Raw genomic sequence first — 18,606 nt, forward strand, 5'->3', positions numbered from 1 at the left:
CTTGTTGAGGCTGACAGCTCAGAAATATTAAGAGCAGCAGCTGGACATAGATGTAGTTATGAATCTTCTGATTTCACACAATGTCAAGCTATTCTTTGAAACATGTAAATCTGACACACTGAACAATGGATGCCAGGGGATAGAAGCCATAACCCATCCATCCACTTACTTCTGCTTCCTATTCACTGTATACTGGTTACAGTTGTGCTGATGAATATATTACTATATAGAACAGAAGCAATACATTCACCTTTTGCCCTTCACATACCAGCAGTATATGCACCATGAAAGGTCATATAGGAACTGTGTTGATTAGTCATTACTTATTAAATGTATTCTTAATTTTCAGACTGCTGCAAATTTTCAACTTTGCTGAACTAAATGAATAAACTGCACAGTTCCTTCAACCCACAAAACTGAGCTTTAAAGGAAAAGATCAAATTACTAGCAGGCCTCTCAGGAGGTGTGAAATTGGACGAAAGAACATGACGGAAACCCGCTGGTTCTGTTTAATACGTGTTAAGACAAATCATCGATTCTGCTTTTCATAATAAGGAAATCCGCGTGAACCCTGTGAACCCTCACGCGTGAATATTGAAATTTAGTCTCTGCCTCTGTGCACGTTTAACTTCATCGGTGCAGTTTTGGACTCCACTTTGTAACAAACTGAAAGCAAATCATTTTATAAATCAATAAAAACTTAAAACACTTTTATTGAACTTTGTGTTTTTTCCTCGAGACAACAAGCTGGTTGATGCACACTGGATTTGAGCCAGCTTAAAACAAAACAAAACAACAACAACAAAGGACTGAAATATAGGACCAATCCCGCGAGATATAAAAAGACTCTAGCATCCGACTTAACAAGAGTCACACACTTTCCCACAAAACACTTATCAGATCAAGGGAATTTTGTCTAAACTTTCAAGCCTCAAGCTGAAATAACTCTGATAATATTGCTACAATATCATCAGACGTCACTCCTGCACTTCTGAAGTCAATTAATGGACTGCAATAACATGAGGTACCACAAAAACAGGAGCCCTTTTGATCATCAATGACAAAGTGACAAGTATTGCTTGTATATTTTATTTTATGTACAGTACATGTAAAAAAAAAAAAAAAAGTAGCTAATATTATTGACCAACGTGGGCAACAGTAGACAGCCATGTTGCTCATATGTGGGGAAAAATCCTGTCGACCACTTCCCCTCTCAGGCATACGTACGTATAGACTCTTAAACTGTAAGGCTGCCTGGGACCTAGCTGCGCTTGACTACAAACCGTCAAACTGCAGATTATCAAAAAAAAAAAAGAAAAAGAAAGAAGAGTGCATTAAACTGCTCCCCTTTAAAAATACGCTTCGCTGACAGCAAGCCTCGATGGGAACGAACAGTTTCCAGGCGGACAGAAAGCAGACGGACCGGTCTGCTGAGTGTGACTGCGCGCAACGTTAAGTTACGTTTTTAAACACCGACAGGGCTGCCTCGCCTTTCCCTCCCTTCCCCTCTAAATCCAACTGTGCTGCTTTCAACACAAAAGGTCACTAAAGGTCAGCGGCGCAGTCGGTCTGCTTTTGCCTGATGTCTCAATATAACTGCTCCAACTAGTAGCAAGCAGGTTTTTTTCCTTTTATCTTCAGCACACTCAGCAGTTGAATTCACAGTATTCTTACAGCATGTTATTTTTTCTTCTTCTCCCAAAGTCACTCATAAAGCTTTAACTGATAATGCATAGGGGACTTCTGACGCGCTTGTTCGTCCATGTTTATCCAGTGGATAATGTTAAAACATGGAGAATTTTTTTTGTAGTGAGAGAGAAACGCACCCAAGTCAAAATGCGAGAATACAGTGTACACAACCATCTGTGTCTGGTGTCCCCGAAATTGTACGACTAAAAAGACAAAAAAAAAAAAAAAAAAAAGTTGTTTTGTATCTCCAAGGCCATGGATAGTCAACCACAAAGACTTTTGAATTCCCCTGCAGCCTAACAGGGCTGTATCTCGCAATAGTGTTTCAGACAGTGAGCTTACAGCAGGCCACCAAGGTACAGATAAAGTGCTTTTTTTTTTTCTTAAACGTGACACTTTTAAATAATTAATAATGATTCTCAGGGAAAAAAAACAAGCAAAAAAAACAAAAGCGTTGGGAGGGGTAGAGTACGCCGACATGACACTCGTAACGTTAGAAAATGAAATGGAAAAGAGACACGACATGAATCAGGAGAGGAACAGAGTTCAGTATAAATACATCCACAAATCCAACTAATGTCGCGGAAGGCTACGAGGATGAAACACTGTGATCGCTAGCTGGAAACAGTCACTACTGTCTCTGGATGGAGCTGTTCACATTTTCAGAGGAAAAGAGGTTTTGGGGTAAGACTTTTTTTCCTTTTTAAACTTGTGTCCGAGGGATGAAGGAGGAAGAGGAGGGGGAGCCTTCTTGGCTGGAGGAGGGGAACCTTGGAGCCAAACGACGACGGCGGCAAGGCCCGCGATAATGACAGCAGCAGATTGGGAGGTTTTTGCGAGACTGTAGTAGAAAGGGTGAACTTACTGGATCATAATAAAACATTACAGACAATAAATACATTCAGGTCCTTGTAGTGTTGTTATTCGGCTCTATTGAAATATGATTAAATCTAGGAAAGGGGAAAAAAAAAAAAAAAAAAGGAGGAATAGTTTATAGTTCAAAGAAGACCATGAGATGCCAGGCCTTTATATTTTTTGCTCCCTTATCCGGTCTCAAGAACACTCCACCTTGGCGGCCATTTTCCACCAGCCTTGTGAGAAAAAAGAAAATAAAATAAAAAATGAGAGGGCGTATAAATAGTAGCCGTGGCAACCACACGTACTCCCTCCTGGGTCTTGATGACATAGTCTGAGAATTCAGAAAAACCTCGGAGACTTGTCTTCAGTCCTCAGGCTCTATGCAAAAAAAGAGAGAGAGGCAAAAGGGGGATAGACAATGAGCAAACAAGGCAGGTCATGCATCCGGTGCAGGTCATTTTTAACTGAGTCTGCAAGAATCAGCAGTGCGTTTGGTGTTGTGCTCAACATGTTATATCAGTCATGTGAAACCTCTGTGTAGCTGACAGAGGAAGAAAAACGCTTCCTTTATGAGGTCTGGAAAAGGCACCAAATATAGGCTTGCCTTAACCCCTTACTGTTTATCCTCTGCTATAACCAATTCCCTCTTGGCTGCTGTGCTCGTAACAGAGTAAACAGTGGGGTTGGAAATGGTCTGTTTGCCCCTTCTATCACTCAGAGACAATATTTAACATTTGAGTGTATGTTGAGGAACCTGCTGCTTGGCTACCCAGGCTAGGTCACCACACTTGGACGACAACCAAATAAGAGATGACTTTAAAAAAAGAAACAACTTATGGTCATGCACTCTGATTGCTTGAATTGAAGCAGTACAGCCTGATGCGAGTCCTTTTCTGAAATGAGCCTTTTAAACAAACCATCCCTGTTGACAGGCAGCCGCACAGCCTGTGCCTTCATTAGAGCTTGTGTTAATGTTTGCTCTGCTGCCTCAAACACAGCACCTGTTTCAGGACGTGAATGCAGCGAGGCTGGCACGACACAGCTCAAAGTGTTTGGTACTAGAGCGGGTTGGAGCACAAGCTCTTTTTCTTTTAGCTCAGCATTCTGCCCTAAAGTTTAACATGCTCATCAAATTACAGGTTTCACAGATATTTGAGGGAAGAGCTGGTGAATACAGCCGGAGAGGCACAGGGAATATTTAACAATTGTCATTGCACGTGTACTACAAAATTGTGGGGCTCTATACTAACTGCTCCAGCATAAAATATAAAGGAATAAATAGCAAACAGGAGAAATATATACAATCAAGAGGGACACAATTGAAATAAATTAAAAACATACACTTTTAGCTTGGCTGTACATTCTTTCTGGTGTGTGCGCTTTTTTTGGGGGGGGGGGGTCAAATCATAGAATCAATGCAAATATCAAAGTTACTCAATTTCTAATAGTTTAAGAAAGAAAAGGTTCATATTAAAAAAAACAAAACAAAACAGAAAATGCCAAAAACTGAGAAACGTGCCGACTTACTGTCAATCAACTGACTCATGCATGCAGCCCGTATTGTGTCTGCACAGCCAACATTTCTACACTGGCAGCTCTTGCTCATCTGCACCAGCTCTGTGCTGTAATTTGTTCTTGCTGAGTCAGACTTGTTTCTCATAGTCAATCATTGTGATTAAAACTACCAGTTGGGCCACTGATGACTAGACCGAGTTTTTTTTTGTCATCTAAAAAAATAAAATACAATCTAAAATACAAGCAGCCAGTTGGTGTTGGTCCGTGTGTTTGTGTGGGCCTTGTTTTTTTGTTTTGTTTTTTTGTGGGGGAGCACACAACGACAACACCAACTGGCTGCTTGTATTATCTTCTTAGGTTCACTTAAAGCATTTCCTTCATCTACCATGTAGACATTGTTTGAAAAAAATGCAGGTGATCGGTAACGATTTCTGTAATATTCTATGTTTATAGTAGAGCTGGGCGATAGAACGATAACGATATGTATCGCGATATAACTTTTACTCGATAGAGAAATTAAGCTATCGCGATAGACCTCGCCGCTCTTGTCCTCTTAAGAAAAAAGAAAAAAAAAAAAAAAGGTCAGCCAATCCAAATTAAGTAGCGCAGAGCCGAACCAATCACAGCCGCAGCGTCACGTCGCGTGACTTGTTACGTACAGCACAAGTGCCAAGCCGCACGTGTGTTTGTTTGGGAAGCAGCCAGCGGGTAATGGAGCCAGCGGGTAATGGAGGAAATGAGTGTGCCGACTAGAAAAATCAACCGAGCGTGACCGAAGAGAAAACAGATGATGGTTCCAATGCCGGAGAGATTGTTGAACGGAAGAGCCATAGAAGTTCCGTAGTGTGAAGGTATTTTGGCTATTTCAAGTCTGACAAAAAACAGAGTAGCGTGCACTGTAAATTATGCCGAAAGCAAGTCTGGAAATACAATAAACTGGTGCATGCGTCACACTGTGCGCCACGTTATTGTTTCGGTGAAATGAATTTCTACAATACTGTTAATTCTACTCTCTGCAGTGTTTAAATGCTTACATATACACACAGTTACTGTCCCTCCACACATACGACTCTGTTCTGCTTCTATGCCCCAGCTTTGTTTACTTTTTCCCACCGAGGCTTCTAGACTTCTGATTGGCCAACATTTCTGCACGGTTAGGAATCTAGCGCCACCTGCTGCTTTGGCATGTTCATAGCAGCGTTTTCCTTCATTTCTCCCTTTATGTGTGGACGGGATTATTTTTTAAAACGAAAACGGAAAATCTCCGTTTTCAAAAATACCCGTGCACGTGTGGACGTAGCCTCAGTCTCTGACTGGAAGCGCTAATTCGTCATTCGGCTTTTGTCAGACTAAAGTAACTGTTAAAACTGTTTGAAAAGCTAAACTATACAACAAGGAGAGATTGAGAATTTCCTTTTAGTTCTCAGTTTATTTGATATTGACAAAAGTTAGTCAGTTTTGTCTGTTCTTCTGTAAAACAAACTAAGATTTATTTTTAGAATTAATATTTTGTTTCTAAGTGGAATTGACAATTTAGTCTGTTTCATTTGTTCTATTTTGAAACTTAAACGCTTTAGCGGCTGCCTTTTGTGTAGTTTACAATATTTGCCTTTATTTATCTGAAAAAGTCTCATGTTCCTTAAGTACATCTACCCTGTTGAACTTATTATGGGAAATAAATACTTAAATAAAAACAAGCTGCTGATTATTTCACATTTTACTTGTGAGCAACGGCACATTTAAATCTTACAAATATAGTTATTTGGCTTATATCGTGATAGATATCGTTATCGCCTGAAATGAAAAAAAACATATCGTGATATGAAAAAATCTCATATCGCCCAGCTCTAGTTTATAGTATACCCCTTTGCCCAACATAGTTATAGAAGTGATACAGGCACATGTAAGTGCTATGAACTCACCTACGTGTCGCAGTGAGAAAGCAGTGACGTAATCTCCGGGCTCATGTGACCCACGGCCTTGGCTGCCTCCAGGATAGCTCTCCGGTACATCCCTTTCTTCTTCCGGTTGAAGCGGGACCTGAAGAGCTCTCTGAAGGGCGACAGTTTGGCAACAGAAAGCTGGGAGGTTGTGGGTGAACCGAACCACGCCACCTTGGCTTGGGGCCACTGGGCCTCGCAACTGGCTGTCTCCTGCTTGCGAGTGCCGCTGATGCTCAGGACGCGTGCGGGCCACCAGGGGAAGCCGTGGATTTTCCCCCACACGATATCACCCACCGCTATGGCGTGACCTTCTTCTGTCACACACTTTGTCATGCTGCGGGTGTGAAGCCGCACTGTGAGAGGCGGCACCGTCTTGCAGTCGTCCCGTGAAGGTACAGAAGATGAGGTTACAGAGAGGTCTTCACCAGGCGCCAGATCGCACAGCTCTGGTGAGGTGCCGTCCGAGCTGAAGGACTTTGACTCGTCCAGGCTGTCGCTACTGCACACCGACAAACTAGAAGAATCCGCTTTACGTTTACGGAAGTTAATGAGAAGGGTGAGGTCGCTGTGGCCGCGATCCACCTCCTCACCTGAACTCCCTGACCACAATTCCAGAGAGTTCTTGCCTTCTCCTGAGTCTTCGGAGTGTGGGAGGCACGGCCCGGGCCCCCTAGGGCTCCGTCTCCTGGTGCCTCCAAGAAGTTCCGCATCATACTCAACCACGCTCTCCTCAGTGTCCCTCTGAGGGGGTCTCAAACGGATCTTTGGAGAAGGTGTGTCCTGACCTACATTTGCAAAAGGTCTTGTTAGTTTGAGTTTGGGAATGGACACAGTGAGGCCAGACCTTGTGGCATCTAGAATGTGCCGCTGTTCCTTGGTGGCATCAGAAGTTGCCTTGTCGTTTTCCCCCACGCCATTCTGCACCAGCTGTTTGGGGCAGAATGGTTTGACTGAACCGTGGACTCGCGCCGGGATCTTCATAACCTCCCCCTTGCCCTGTGGAGTGCTGTAGGAGATCTTTATGACGGGACTGTGTGGAATAACATCAGTTCCAGGGTACTTCTCCCCATCAGCCTCGCACCTTTTGTCCTTTCTGAGACGCTTACTATCAAGGCTGGTGCCATTTTCCCGTCTTTTAGTGTCCTTGGCTGTGACTGTGTCCTCTTTTCTTGACAACTTATTAGGAGTATCCTTGTCGTAGCCGTCATCGTCACTTTGTAGTGAATTTTCTTTTCTAGAGGTCTTGGTGTTGCTCATGCCATCTTTGCTGTCCTCGTCACTATTTAGCGTGTTCTTGCACTTTTCACACAGTACCTGCCGAGGCCGCAGACGGATAGTACTTATGGTCATACGGCCGGGCTCTCGCGTTCGCCTCTTCTTTCTCTTGATTGGTCGTGGAGGGGGTTGAGGTACCCATTGGCTGTAGGTGTGGCGCACCCATAAGGGCTGGGGGAAGGGGGCTCCTTCAAAATAAGGAGGATAAGGAGTCTGTCCAGCTGGCACTGGTGTGGGAACGGGGCAGGGTAGAGGAGGTGTAGGTATGCTGCTTTCAGGGAGAGTGTTTTCATCCTTTGGTCTGTGTGAAACCTGGCTGGGAGATTTGGAAACCGAGTCCTCGCTCAGAACTTCTTGGATTTCAGAAGCAGGTTTAGATTCTTGGCAGTCCCCGAGTTTTGTTGTGAAGTCTGGTAGACAAAATAGCCCGGTCCTAAAATAAACGAGAGAAAAAAGAAACAGTGTATAAATAGCTGTGGATCTTGTTAAGCTTTATACAGCAAAGATGATACAGTCGTGCTAAACCCTGAGAATTTTTACTTCAACAATCCCCTCCATTAGAACAATATGCCTCAACATGTGACACAACCTGAGGCAAGTAGGACAGCACTGAAACAATAAAAGAACAATGTTCACATTGTCGAAAAAAAAACAAACATATATAACTAGTTTTGGTTTTACTTTGACGCGAGACATTGATGTCACTCTCCCTGTCACCTGGGTGCTGAAGGTTCTTAACATGTGGGGGTTGGGGTTTGTTGTGCAAGCAGACAGACAGTTATCTGTGCCTCAGCCTCAGGCCACAGAAGCAACAGTGCTGCTGAATTTTCCCTAAGTGATTTTTATGTGATTTTTGCGTGTGTGTGTGTGCTTTTTTTTTTTTTATTTTTTTTTTTTATAAACACACTGGGATCAGCAAACATGTCCAGTGAGGTCCTAACTGCCAAGAAAGTCTTTGAGAGGTGGCTGGCAAGCAACAGTAACATAGCTGTGCTGCCTTAGTCAGGAGACAACAGACAAAGAGACTACAGGATGCCCGAGACCACCCCCTCCTCCCCAACATCTGACTGAACAAAAACAATCCCATGAATCACTCGGGATTCAGAGAGGTAGGGAAGGAGCCAGGAGATTTCAGTTTGTTTTTGCATCCGTGTCTACTTGGGGCTTATGTGCGGCAAGATTATTAATTAGTGCACATTTGGGGAGCCTGCTTTCCTCCCCAAGAGAAGTAGTTGGCAGGCATCTCCAAATAATAGTCTCCTGGTGAGGCTTGTTACTCTTAGCTTTAGGCTCCCATAACAAAATATGCGCCCCTATAGCTGTTGAATATCACTCTTTACTCTGATTGACGCAGCACAAACAAGGCTGTATGTAGTAGGGAACACACAGTAATAGTTAAGCGCAGTACAAGGACGCAGAATATGGCCAGGCATGATTCACCACACTGTTGTCTTTTCATGCTGTGGTGGAGATCTGTCAGAATGATAGGGCAAGACAATAAGATTAAAAAAAAAATAATGCAACAATCTGTTTGCATCGGACAATGACAGGAAGTGTATTGCCATGAGCTGAAAAGGAGGAATTAGTCAAATTTTGTCAGTGACAAGGCCTAAAATATAGGCCTATTTTAAGTTATTCCAAGGCCGACCTTTTCCCATTTGGGTGGGTTATTTTCAGTACAGCATGAGCTCTTGCACGAAAAACCATCTAAGCATACTAAGGGGAAAAGCTGGTCAGGTTCTGATTCTGCTCGTCTATAAATAGCCTAAAGCCAGTGGCTTTTAAGGTGCACAGCACCAGGAGGAACACAAGGCTTATACATGTGACACACAACAAGAGGGCCTGATAAGACATGACACTGGTACATGTCAAATTATACTTGTATGGTTCTCTTTTGAACAGACTGTGCTTTCTATCAATAGCCCCATTTTTTATGTTTTGCTTTGTCAGAGGCTAAGATGGACACAGATAAGACCAAAGCTTGATTTACCGAAAATGAGACACAGTTGTGATCATTCAAATGTATTTTAATAATTTTCTATTGTTTCTGCTAGTCAGAAATGACAGGTTATAATGTTGCTGCCTTTGAATAAATTTCAGCTTACTGTACTCAGACATTTGCCTACAAAACTAGTGCACATTCACATTTCTGTACAATTGCATGATAATAAAACAGATAAAAATAAATAGTGTGTAGCTAAGGCCTGGCTATTTTACTGGATTCGCTTTAGCTGCTCTTCCCTTGATTAGGCTAACAATAAGCTATAGCTGAACCCACTGACAGTAGATATTTTTCAACAGAAGTCACTAACAGTCTCTACAGGCTGGGCTAATGCCTTTATATAGTTTTCCTCCATCGTAAAATCGAGTATTTCGCCGTCTTATTATAGGCAAAAATGACATCACTTTAACATTAGCCGAGAAGCTAGCAGATAGCCACCTTGTCAGCTACAATAACCTGCAAGCCTTTTGTATAAAGGCCTAGGTCGCTAATAGTTAGCTTTGACTTAGCATCCAAGGTAAATTAGCCGTTAGCAGTATTTAGCAAATAATTTTTAGACGATAATATATAAAAGAAGTTTAGAAAAAATAGTGCTCACTTTTTGTTGCAATCGAGTAAAATCCCCGTGTAGATCCTTTCTCGATAGGTCAGCGTCACCACCAGTGTATCGTTAACTATTTGATCGATAGTGACAGGTACCCGAGAGCCGGCCCGCAGCTCCTCGGCCACAGCCTCCATGTTTCCCGGGGTGAGTTGTCCGGCTCGGCGGTGCTCGATCCCGGCCAAGGGAGCCACGGTCGCGTCGGCCAAAGATCCGTCTCCCCTTCGCTATTGGAGCAGGAGGCTACACCAGGGCATAAAATGACGCCATCACCCCCACCAAGTCAATTACAACAGTACTGCCACCGCTGACATCACGCTCTCTGTGCTACAGGAGCAGAAAATCTCTCAAGACAAGGCCTACCCTTTCTCTGTCTCACTTTGTACTGCTTGATGCCATTCATTACCCCGGCACTTTTCGCTTTTTTCCCCCCTCTTTTAAACTCAGCAGCAGGTTTATGGCGTCCGTCTTCAAAACAAATACCACAATTACACATGAAAACTGAAAACGCATACAAGCATTTTAAAATAATATGTAATCAAAAATTAAAACTGATGATGACAAAAATGGCAATTAAATAATAATCACAAGATGCAGAGCCAGCTGACAACGATTATATATAATGTCACACACGCACACAAATAAATAAAACATTTAATGTGCTATTTGACAAAAACCTGCCACTTTACTTTAATGTATCTTGTTGTAAATTACATTAATGAGGATATTATTATCTATTTGGAGCTAAAAACGTCGAGTTCCCCTTTAAAATGATCTATTTTAAGACTGGCTTAATTTACTCTGCATGTAGGTAATACATGCCCGGTGAGCCAATAACGCTTTTTCTGAAAAGCTTATTTTGACACAATAAAGTATTTATTTTATGTAAGTTAAAGTTAACATGATTACTTTGCTTAGTGGAGAGAGCATCTTGCAGAAGTTAAAAGAAAAATAGAAACACACCAGCTGTGAACTGGAAACTTTCTAAACACTCCCTTGCCAAGTTAGGATTTGAAATGTTTACCTTATAGACTTGTGCAAACACAATATGATTCAAAAGGATTTAGTCGCTTTATTGATTTATTTCCATATCAATTAAATATCACAAAAACTCAAACAGCAGGTGTGTAGTCTCTGTCACTTATCAAGGAAACCAGGCCAGGTGTCCCCAGTAAAGATCATGAAAGTTTTTTCAAGATCTCGTCCTTGAGTTCTCTTCCTCTCCAGGAGCTGCATCTGTAACTTCCTCATCTGTCAGTCAGAAAAGTGGAGTTTAGATCAATAATCTATATTAACCTATATAATGAGTTGCACAATGAATGGGAATTATACGTCAGACCTCTTCCACATCCTCCATCGCTGCTGCCATCTGCTCGCTTCTTGTGCCCCTGGGATTCCTGCACCTCTCCTGTATCTTCTCGGCACGGGCACAAATCTGCCGTTCCAGGTCCCGGGCCGATCTTTAGGGCCGTGCAGTTCAAAGGTCAAAATCTATATATACAACACTATACAGGTGTTTAAGTATTATAGCCTTTACAGATATAACCCAAAGGGTTACTTTCTCTGTTTCCTTGTATCAGTAAAAATAAAATAAGAAAAGTGGCACTGTCTTACCTGGTTTATCTGTTTTTGCAAAAACATAACATTGTTTAAAAGGAACAAAGAAATCTGCTTATGTTCTATAATGTGTGCAGTCTGTCTTTGTCCACTAGGTGTCTCTAGCTTTACATCTTTAGTAGCAGAACTCGCATCTGCTAAACCATGCAAAATGCCATTTAGTGGGTACTTGTGGAGTTCTCGTTAGGCTCATTGATGAGATGATTATAAGTTTAAACCACAAGTAGGACAAGTACTCTTCACAGAGACAAATGCAGTCACTGTTAAAGCTTAGAGGTATACTGGCAGAACTAACAGCAGACCCAGAGCTTGTCATTACCTGTCCCCTTCACACCTGCCAGATGTCCGAGGAGCACCACTGCTGTCCTCAAAACCAGGTTTTGAATCTACTTCTGCTTCCTGAAACAGGGTAAGGAAGTACTTGTTACATTTACCTGTGAAGCGATACAACTCTTGCAATGCATCATACAAAGATGTAGCCTGTGGCTGCACTGTGTTCAGTTAAAAAAAAGAAAAAAGACTTTTTTCCTTTACAATAAATTTTCCCTTATGTCGGGCTGATCCCATGCAAACATAATGGGCACCCTTTCTCCACTATATATATATGTATGAAAATGGAGCTGAAAGTCAAATGATAGATTTATAATGTGTCTCCCTGTGTATATCAGCACTGATGGCTCCTCCAGCATGCTCCATTACCGCCAGTGGAAACTGTTGCTGTCTCATCACCACCATGGTGGTGCTACTGTCTGAAAACCCATTCACTCACATCAAAATGATTCATTTAATGGCAATATATCTATGCCTCTCTCCTTTAACCAGTGTGTCAGAGGTGGTGCTCTAGTGCCCTCTGGTGGTGGGCAGGATGACAGCTGAAAACCCAAGCACACACAAACCTCACGCCTTTTTTGTCTTTCATGCTTCTTCTCTTTGTGCTCAGACATTTTCTTGTCTTGTGAGATTCTGGCTTGTGTGCAGCACTTCCGAAGAGACACTTGGCTTCTACAGGAGAGTCAGATAACAATACACTCTGTAACAGATCAGAGACAAAAAACCCAAAACAACTCTTGTTCTCCAGGCCGAAATCTGCTCACTTTCTCTTCTGCTCGAGAATAGCCTTCTTCTCGTTCAACTCCTTCATTGCAGCCTGCTTCCTTTCCTCTGGCCTCTTCCAAGGAGGCGAGTCAAAAAGGGGGAGCTGGGGAATCATGCCGGCCTTGGTGGCTGTCTTTTTTCTGAAGAATAAATTCAAACAAACTGCTTCATATTTATGGCTCGTCTGAGCTCTGGGCTCTCAGCTTAGATTTTTATCACCTGGTTTCCTCCACAGACAATGATATTAAAAAGTTGTTTTGCCATAATTTTACAAAGCACACGGCCACAAACTCTGCCCTCCACTCCACGGAGGGTCAAGGAGTAAAATAATGTTATAATGGTAACTGAGATTAAGTGATTATTAAAGATGCTCTCAGTTTTACAGCAGTTGCTCCCTTAAAGCCTCAACTTCACATTAGTTTTCCAGCTCAACTGTTTCCAAAGTCTATGAATAATCTCGTTTAAAAAAAAACCCTCAGTATTGACCATAATAATTCAGATTTAAATTTTACCTTTGATAATTGAGTAGTTGAAAATGACTTGGCCCCAACAGATATTTGCTATCTGGGTACATTATACAAAAACAAAGGTACAATTAATTAGATGCATGAAGTTTTAAAATCTCAATGAAAATATTTAACAAATGCATGTCCAATGCATATGTTTCATCCCTCTTATGAAACAACAGTGTGACATTTTGCATGTGTTTAGTTTCTAGTGTATGGAGTTGGAGGGAAATATCAATACTCCTGTCTTATTTGACAATTAAATTGAACCCTGGTATGTTTTATTAAACTGTTTAAGTGGTAGATGTTCATTTTAAACATGGCCAAATTTTCAAATAATGAGGTCAGTGCATATGTAATTCATTCCTGTGAACCAGACTGTTCTGAACAATCTGTTTCAGGATGTTTTTCTACTCTGATGTCATTGAGTGGGCATGGCTGTTTTTGGGGAGCAGCCAATTAGAAGAAAAGGGAGGGAGAAGAGAGCTAAAAAAGTTTTGTTTTCAGAGGATAAACTAAGATAAACAAGGATTACTTTGAGTTGCGAATGATAAAAGGCTACTTGAGTTCAGTCTGAGAATAAACATAGAAAGAGAAATGTGCCTAATGGATTCATTACATGGATACATGGATGAACACATCAGCCAGTTAACATCAGGAGTAGTATAAAGACTGGAAACAGCTAAGTTAGCAATGTCCTGCACTAATACATGGAGCAGCAGGACCAAAGTCCACTAGTTATCATGTTATATCTGTTTAAAAACTATAGCGTAATGAGACAATAAGCTATTTTACAAGCCGGTTGTATGTGACTATTATCGTGCAACCAGAGAAGAATGCAGAAGGTTATAGGGCTTAAGAGCCAAGAGAGACATCTCTGAAACCTATCCCAGCTTTCAAGAGGCATGGTGCTCCCTGGACAGAGTATATGACTTCTACAGAACTAATCCAAGAGATATTTAAGAGTAAATAACCAGAAAAATGTGAATTTCTATCAATTAGTTCATGAGCTAATTGTGGAAGGCCGAGATTTAAACCTTTGGAGAGAACCATTGTGATTCCGTCTGTTTCTTGCTCTTTGCTAGAAGAAACTCTCTGTTGGCTCTAGCCTCATAGGTAATTTACAAATCTTACACAGGTACCGACCTTCTCTGCTAACTCTTTGAAAAAAATAAATAAATAAGCACATACAATGCACCCAGAAAGATTTACAGCCTTGTTCAACATGTTTTCATGTTACAGCCTTATTCCAAAATTAATTTAATTCATTTTCACTCCATATGACAAAGTGAAAAACATTTTCTTCAAATTCTTGCGAATGTATTAAAAATAAAAAACCCCACACAAATATAACATGCACTTAAGTATTCACAGGCTTTGCCATGACAGTCAACATCGAGCTCAGGTGCACCCTGTTTACACTGCTCATCTGTCAGATGCTTCTACAGCTGGAGTCCACCTGTGGTAAATTCAGTTGTCTGGACATGATTTGGAAAGGCACACACCTGTCTGTGCAAGGTCCCATAACTGACAGTGCATGTCAAAGCACAAACCAAGCCATACCCAGTACCAAGGAACTGTCTATAGGCCAAGACGGCATTGTATTGAGGTACAGATGTGGGGAAGGGTCCATAAAAATGTGCTCAGCATTGAAGGTTCCAGTGAGAATAGTTGCCTACATCATCTGTAAATGGAAGGTTTGGAACCACCAGGACTCTTCCTAGAGCTGGCCACCTGACCAATCTGAGCTATCAGGGTAGAAGAGCCTTAGTCAGGGAGGCTACTCTGACAGAGCTCCTCAGTAAAAGGCACATGACAGCCCACTTGGAGTTTGCTGAAAGGCACATGAAGGACTCTCAGACCAAGAGAAACAAAACAACAACTGGTACTGAACTCTTTGGCCTCAATGTCAAACATGATTTCTAGAGGAAACCAGGCAGTGATCATCAACTGGCCAATACCATCCCTACAGTGACGTGTGGTCGTGGCAGCATCGTGCTGCAGGAATGTTTTTCAGCATCAGAATATGGGAGACTAGTCAGGGACAAGGGAAAGATGAATGCAGTAATCTACAGAGACATCCTTGAAGACAACCTGGGGGCGAAGGTTCATCTTCCATGAGGACAACGAACCTAAGCACAGAGCCAAGATAACAAAGGACCACTTCAGGACCATTCCTTGAGTGCCTTTGAGTGGCCAAGCCACAGACCAAACTCAAACCTGATTGAACATCTTTATAGCAATCTGAAAATGACTGTGCACTGACGCTCCCCATCCAACCTGATCCACTCTGATCGAGCCTAAGAGAGTGCAAAGAATAATGGGGGAAACTTCCCAAAAATAGGTGTACCAAGCTTTCAGCATCATACTCAAAAAGACTTGAGGATGTAATCACTACAAAAGGTGCTTCAACAAAGTTTTGAGAAAAGTCTGGTAATACTTATTTACATTTTCATTTCTTCATTTTAAATAAATTTGCAAGAATTTCAAGCACATTTTTTCTCTGTGTCATTATGGGGCATTTTTTCCCACCCAAACATCTTTTCTTACCTCCTGCCAGAAAGGAGAAGTTTGGGGTTTAGGTTTTTATCACGTTGTGGTATTGAGCCCAGCTCAGCTCTGTCCAGTAGGATCAACTGATGCTTGAGTTCCTTGAACCTCTGCAGCTCCTCCACATCCCCTGACTCTTCCTGCTCCTCCATACCCCTCAGCTCTAACAGCTGGAGTTTCTCCACTGCTGGCAACTCTAGGAATGAAACAACAATGGCAGCTACTAGTGCGGTGTGGGGGCAACAGATACTGCAACATTCGATACTGTCTGCAGCTGCAGTGGCTGGCAGGAGGCATTTAAGAAGCTAATTCACACAGGTAAATCCACTCCTTTAAATATCTGTGTGGAATGTGGAGGAGAATGTAACCAACAAATTTTTATTCATTTTATAGTAAAGTAACTTCTAACAAGAATAAATGTTCAGTTTTAACACAGCTAAAGGTGGATAACAATACAGCGTGGAAATTCAAACCCACTACACTCCTTCTCTTGGCCAATTAAATGAGAAGAGATTTACATCTGAAACTCGGGACCCTATCTTTGTTAATAACCTTGTAAGCAGGGAGATAAATAATTTGATTGAGGGTTCTGTCTCTGCTTATTGTGCAGTAGCAGCAGCCTCTCCTGTTTCAGCCTTCTCACAGTGATTATCTCCAGACAGGGCTTAGTGACAGAGAGCTCCTGATTAGAGCCAACAGGTTATCGATCATTTCCATCGGGCTAAAAATATTACAGAGCTGGAACAGTGAAAAGGGAGGAGGCGCATGATGGTGGTGGTGGTGGTGGTGGTGGTGGGGAGTCGGCTGAGCTGCACGCGCCGTCTCCAAGGGAACAGGAGTCACACTAGAGAAGCGGTACCAGGGCAAGGAGCTATTTTTGTGAACGCGCTGTCCTGCCTTTGACAAAAAGAGCAGATGGCTAGGATGCACGTGCATGCTGCTTGTGTTGTTCAAAGGTAAAGTGCCTTTGACTCACCTGGAGGGTTCTTCCTTGTGCTGACTGGCCGGTGAGCCAGAGCACTCCTCAGGTACTGGAGGATGGACTGGAGTCCCTGCTGCACAATCTCTTGTGGAGGAAAGTGGATTGGGCAGTCCCTTAGGTTCAGACCTTTGAGGCTAATCACATTTCCTGCAAAAAGGCAAATAATGACTCATTCATAAAGACGTACACTGAATAATGAAGAGGCTTACATTACTCATAATGTACCAGCTACCTGTTAAAAGAGATCCATTATGTGTGTCTTTATTTTCTGTCATGTCCATGAATTTTTATGTCCATGAATTTTTATGTTCATTGAAATACTTATTCTTTGAGTGTAAGTGGACGATAACACGCCCCAAAACAAACAAACAAACAAAAAAACTGTTTATTTAGGACAAATGATCAACAAAGAGCTGTTCAGTGACCCAGTGTAAAATAAATAATGATTACTTTGAACTGTGAATCATGCAAAACGACACTAGTGGAGTCCAAGGAATTAAACTGCGTAGCTTTAAACAAGCAAAACCGGTCCCCTTTAAAATCCTGTAGTTACTGCATACATGTAATTCACATGTCAATATGTATAACTTCCTTTCTGAAAATTACAACTTTTTTTTGATAAGGAGGGACCACTCACCCAGTTCAGGTGGAAGTTCAGAGATAGGATTCCCTTCTAAGAGCAGTGTTTTCAAGCACCTACATCCATAAAAAGACAGATTATGAACTGTTTGAAGGGGTTAGGCCTTCGTCAGAAAGCATCTTTGCTCTTAAACTTGAATACACGGACAGGAGGAAAGTGTACAGGCCACTCTACAGTCATATTGTATAAATATCCTGAAATGCTTTTTAGGGCCTGGGAATCTCATTTCGCTACATTTAGATTTACAACTGTAGCACTTGTGTGCTTATCATAAAGTGTTCAACTTATGTTAATAGCTTTGAAATGTTAACAGTGATCAGAAAATGTTCTAAAACATGACATTCTTATAGTCCCATAGAGGCCTATGCCTTGGTTTAAGAGTAAATTGTAAGATCAAAGTTGTCCAGATAAGTTCAAATGAACACGTGCACATTAGACTGGTCTATAATTTTTTTGTTTTTTTAAATGTTGCATACAGTACCTGTGCAAGCCAATTTCAGGTGGGAGTGACTCAATTAGGTTTTTCCTGAGATCTAACCACAGTAGGTTGGGCAAGCTGATAAACACGGAGCCTGGAATACTGCATATCTGGTTGCCTTCAAGACTCAAATACTGAAGATGACAGAGGGAGCAGTTAGTAATGATGCAGTGGTAGAAACGTTTTTTCTTCTGCTTGAAAGCCACTGGAGCATACATCATGTAGCTGGTGTGTGTTTAGAGTCCACACTGACCTTTAGCTTGCTATTTCTCAAAGGACTGTCTGGAACATGTTTCAGCTGAGATCTGCTCAGACATAGCGTCTCTGTTGAATAACATTCAGCGGGCTCCTGTGGATCGGCATCCTTGGGAGGAGTGCGGGGGATCGGCGCTCTGACAACACTGCTCCCAAAGACAAAGCTAAGCTGCGCACCAGGAAGCTCAGCCTCCTTCTCCGGGGAAGTCATTGCACAAAGGAGGCCGAGACGCTTTACTGGTATACTCAAAATACACGAGTGTCTTTTTGGCAGAGAAATTTCTTGTTGTTTGTCTGTAAAAGACAAAACCGTCAAAGTTTTAAATAAATGAAGAGACGTCGTCTAACTTGGGTACGAGCTAACTAACTAACTAACTAACTAACTAACTAAAGGACAACATTAGCCCACCATTATGTAACTGTTCAATAACTGTGTTAGCTTACCTGCTATTTCAGCACTACTACCAATGTGAACACGGCTCAGTGTTATCTAAAAACAAACACTTTATAGGTCGGAAAAAACTACGAAACTGAAAAATGTTATGCTAACTTTTAGACACGTCTCGCGACCTGACGCTGTAACCATAGCAACGTGGTCAA

General features: G+C 41.9%; 2 protein-coding genes across 3 annotated transcripts in view; both read right to left on the reverse strand.

The window, feature by feature from the left end:
- pwwp2b (PWWP domain containing 2B) overlaps positions 1–10,308 on the reverse strand; it is a 42,674-nt gene extending 32,366 nt beyond the window's left edge. The window contains exons 1-3 of one of the 2 annotated variants that reach the window (XM_085297580.1): positions 9,881–10,308; positions 5,985–7,713; positions 1,074–2,925 (exon numbers count right to left, since the gene is read on the reverse strand). In XM_085297580.1, the coding sequence (XP_085153706.1) occupies positions 5,985–7,713; positions 9,881–10,020 (1,869 nt within the window). In that variant the 5' untranslated portion in view covers positions 10,021–10,308 and the 3' untranslated portion in view covers positions 1,074–2,925. Of the gene's footprint in view, positions 1–1,073; positions 2,926–5,984; positions 7,714–9,880 lie in introns of those variants that run through there. The other variant, XM_085297581.1, reaches the window with a different exon arrangement.
- Positions 10,309–10,918: 610 nt separating this feature from the next.
- Positions 10,919–18,603, reverse strand: LOC146561466 (leucine-rich repeat-containing protein 27-like). Its single transcript, XM_085297582.1, has 11 exons — positions 18,451–18,603; positions 18,005–18,300; positions 17,755–17,885; positions 17,271–17,329; positions 16,628–16,780; positions 15,652–15,847; positions 12,595–12,735; positions 12,397–12,502; positions 11,820–11,899; positions 11,223–11,343; positions 10,919–11,134 (listed from the first exon to the last, which is right to left on the reverse strand). The coding sequence occupies exons 2-11, from the start codon at positions 18,215–18,217 to the stop codon at positions 11,021–11,023; spliced, it is 1,314 nt and encodes a 437-aa protein (XP_085153708.1). The 5' UTR covers positions 18,218–18,300; positions 18,451–18,603; the 3' UTR covers positions 10,919–11,020.
- Positions 18,604–18,606: the final 3 nt, after the last annotated feature.

This window comes from Mchenga conophoros, linkage group LG13 (genome assembly GCF_057382185.1).
Source record: "Mchenga conophoros isolate Kocher_MC1m ecotype Shallow Benthic linkage group LG13, M_conophoros_male_GT1.1, whole genome shotgun sequence".
NCBI lineage: Eukaryota > Metazoa > Chordata > Actinopteri > Cichliformes > Cichlidae > Mchenga > Mchenga conophoros.